Here is a 3335-nt window from a genome sequence, read left to right on the forward strand (position 1 = left end):
GTTGTCATGAACAGGGAAATTAGCTACAGAGACCAAAACAGTTTTTTGTACCAGGCTGTAAACATGTTTATTTCTGCTGTGAAGTTGGACATTTTGGACATGTGGACTTATGGAGACTGACTCACTTCTGGAGCCAGCCTCAAGTGGACGTTTGAGGAACTGCAGTTTTTGGCTAAAGCGCAAGAAGATGCAACATGTAGAAGATATTTAAAGCAGATGCACACAGTAAGCGAAGAGCAACCAAACAAGGACATTAACCTGTGTGATTGTTTACGTGTCCATTACGTCATCATGCTGCATTTAAAATGCTGCAGGTGAAAATGTGAAAGTCCAGAAAAATATATTTTATTTCTTTGCTGTGCTGTGATCTTTTCTTTTCTTCTTTTTTTTTTTTGTCTGTTCTGGGATCAGTACTCTTAAACAAAGCATTTCCAACCAATCTAGATCTCCGCGTCTTGTAAGCTCCGTTAAGTTATGCAGATCAATGTCATTGATCGAACCAATCACCTGGATCGATCACTCCCTCTGATGATGAGAGGAGGAGGAGGAGGAGGAAGGGGAGGAGGAGGGTGGGGTTGAACACAAAAACGGTGCATTCTGGGTGGAAATAAGATGCGGGCACTGTCCGCAAGTGAAAAACGCCGTCACCGGGGTGGAGGCTCGACTCCAGCCAATCGGACGGCGGATGCGATGCGGTGGGCGGGGCAGACGCGCACGCTTTCCTTCCATAAATGAACGGAGACCTGTGCAGCCGCCCGTAACGAACGCTTCAAACGGTGCAACCTGAGCTCACTAAACGGTAAGTTTGTCACGTGTGTCGGTGCTCGTAGTCCACGTCCGTCACTAACGCCGGGCCCGTGCGCTGTCAGCAGGTGAGAGGAGCACTGACGCGTCTGTGAGGGGCTGCATGCTAACCTTCACTGTGTGTGTGTGTGTGTCTGTGTGAGTGTCTGTCCTGAAGCCTGCATGAACACCGCCTGCACTTTGTTCCGCTTTGTTTGGATGTAAATCCCTAAACTTCTTTAGAGCATGTTACAGGAGTGTTTGTTTGTGTGTGTGTGTGTGTGTGTGTGTGTGTGTGTGTGTGTTTCAGTGCGTGCCTGCAGCTGCAGCAAAGTTGCTGTCAGCTGCTCAGTGCAGATGTGGATGTGGTGTCAGCACCTCTCTTACATCTCTCTTAAACACACATTCTTGATCTGTATAAGTATGATGAAGAACAACTGAGTCAGCATGCATCAGAGAGGTTACCCAGATGACTTCCTGCTTCATGAGATCTCATGTCCAGTCAGCCGGACTGGAGAAGGCTCCTCTGTACATAAACGCATTTATCTCATCTACAAAGCAGACTATTTCCATAAGCAAATAACAGCAGCACTGTTGTAGTCCTTGACTGGAATGTTGAGTCTCTCCAGGTGGAACCAGTGAGAACTATGTGGAGTATGTGACCTGAGTGTTTGTCTTCTCTCCTGTGCAGTCCAAAAAAACGACAAGAAACGGCAACATGTCTGACAAGAAGGCCGTGATAAAGAATGCGGACATGTCCGATGAAATGCAGCAGGATGCGGTGGACTGTGCCATGCAGGCCATGGAGAAGTACAACATCGAGAAGGATATAGCAGCCTATGTCAAAAAGGTATGTCGGATCAGTACCGGAGCCCTGGTGTCAATGCTGTTATCTGTCATGTGCTAATCACTGTGTGTGTGTGTGTGTCCCGCAGGAGTTTGACAAGAAGTATAACCCCACATGGCACTGCATTGTCGGGAGGAACTTCGGCAGCTATGTGACGCACGAGACGAAGCACTTCATCTACTTCTACCTGGGTCAAGTGGCCATTCTACTGTTCAAGTCAGGCTGAAAAATCCAAACCCCCCCCCCCGACCTTCTCAAACTACTTTTAATTCAGCCCTTAATACTTTGTGCCACTCTGTACATTTGCCACCTCCTTTCTGCAGACATGCTTTCCTCCTGGTTTCCCCGCTCGCTGCAGTCTTAATTCTTTTTGTTTTGTTTGCCACCTCCGACGCTATCACCATCGGGCGGATGGCGCTTCAGTCGTGCCTGGACTGGTGATGTGCCATTCATAGAATGTAAAACTACTCTCCATGCCAGCTCTCGGTCAAGCATTTGCACATTTGACAGACTCGCCATGACTCAATTCCTGGATATTGTTTTTGCCGCGCATTGATGCGCGGACCTTGTACATTGTTTCATATGGGTATGTTGTATAATAACTTATTTTTCATTAAATTAAATGAGCAACAGACAGTTTTTGTTTAAAAGCCTTTAATTTTCAGCGTCGACTGAGATTGAATAAAAATAGCGAGACTGTTGCTTCACTTAATAAAGATTACCTGCTGAGAGATCGAAGGTTTTGTACATGCTTGAACATTCCCGTTTCTGTCAACTTCATTTGTGAATATTTACTGTGTTGCTGTTTGTGCGTTTGTGTCTCTGCAATGTACTGCGGTGTGGTATTGTGATATTTTCAACATGTTCAGCACAAAACAATTTTGAGACAGTAAACTGCTTCAGAATGTGTATGTGTGACTTTGTTTCACTTGCATGTACCATATCATCTTAACATAGTTGGATATCCTATTGTCATGATACACAAGTCTGATTTTCTCCAGAATAGTTTATTGTACGCTTCAATATATATATTTTGGTGGAGACACACCACTCAACAGGCTGACATGGCTCATTTAAAAAACGTTTGCAGAAGAATAAATGCTAAAATTAACCCAACACTGGCAGGAGGCTTTGAAGTATGTGATTGTATCGTACAGAAGCTCTAACAGCATTCATACATTTATTTCCTCAGTTTTCTCATGATTAGTTAATATCATTTGTTTTCTCAATCTCTGGATGTTTATGCTATTATCTCAAAATGAAAAATGCTATCCTGAGATAATGGGATAATTACAAGTATTATGTTTTTAAATGATTTAATGTAATTTGAATTTTCAATTTAAAAAAGTGATCAATTGCTCTGCATTCCACTAGAGGGAGCTCGTGTACCACCAATGGCATCTCTACCACAGTTTGAGAATCACTGTTCTGGGTTATCTGTATAAAATGCATGAATCTGACCACTTAGGGCTTCCGTAGTGTTGACCAGCATGAGAGCAAGTATTGAGGGAATCATGAGGTTACCTCCCATGTCCTATCCTGATATTGATGTTTTTTATGCAGGAAATATAAACATGGATAACCCTGTAAAAAGTATTTTTTTAAAGGAAATATGACTAGGCTATAGACCAGTGAGAAGCAAATGTTCTGTAAACATACTGAGAAAGTGGAGAGACAAACAGTGTATGACTCTGCAAATCTTCAA

General features: G+C 43.4%; 1 protein-coding gene across 2 annotated transcripts; it reads left to right on the forward strand.

The window, feature by feature from the left end:
* Positions 1-661: 661 nt before the first annotated feature.
* Positions 662-2633, forward strand: dynll2b (dynein, light chain, LC8-type 2b). 2 transcript variants are annotated; one of them, XM_010748223.3, is made up of 3 exons: positions 662-799; positions 1475-1633; positions 1719-2633. In XM_010748223.3, exons 2-3 carry the CDS (start codon positions 1502-1504, stop codon positions 1854-1856), a joined length of 270 nt encoding a protein of 89 aa, XP_010746525.1. In that variant the 5' UTR covers positions 662-799; positions 1475-1501; the 3' UTR covers positions 1857-2633. The 2 variants fall into 2 exon arrangements, with proteins under 2 accessions (XP_010746525.1, XP_027129757.1); XM_027273956.1 differs by having other exon boundaries at positions 694-872.
* Positions 2634-3335: the final 702 nt, after the last annotated feature.

Source organism: Larimichthys crocea, chromosome XXII (genome assembly GCF_000972845.2).
Source record: "Larimichthys crocea isolate SSNF chromosome XXII, L_crocea_2.0, whole genome shotgun sequence".
NCBI classification, from domain to species: domain Eukaryota; kingdom Metazoa; phylum Chordata; class Actinopteri; family Sciaenidae; genus Larimichthys; species Larimichthys crocea.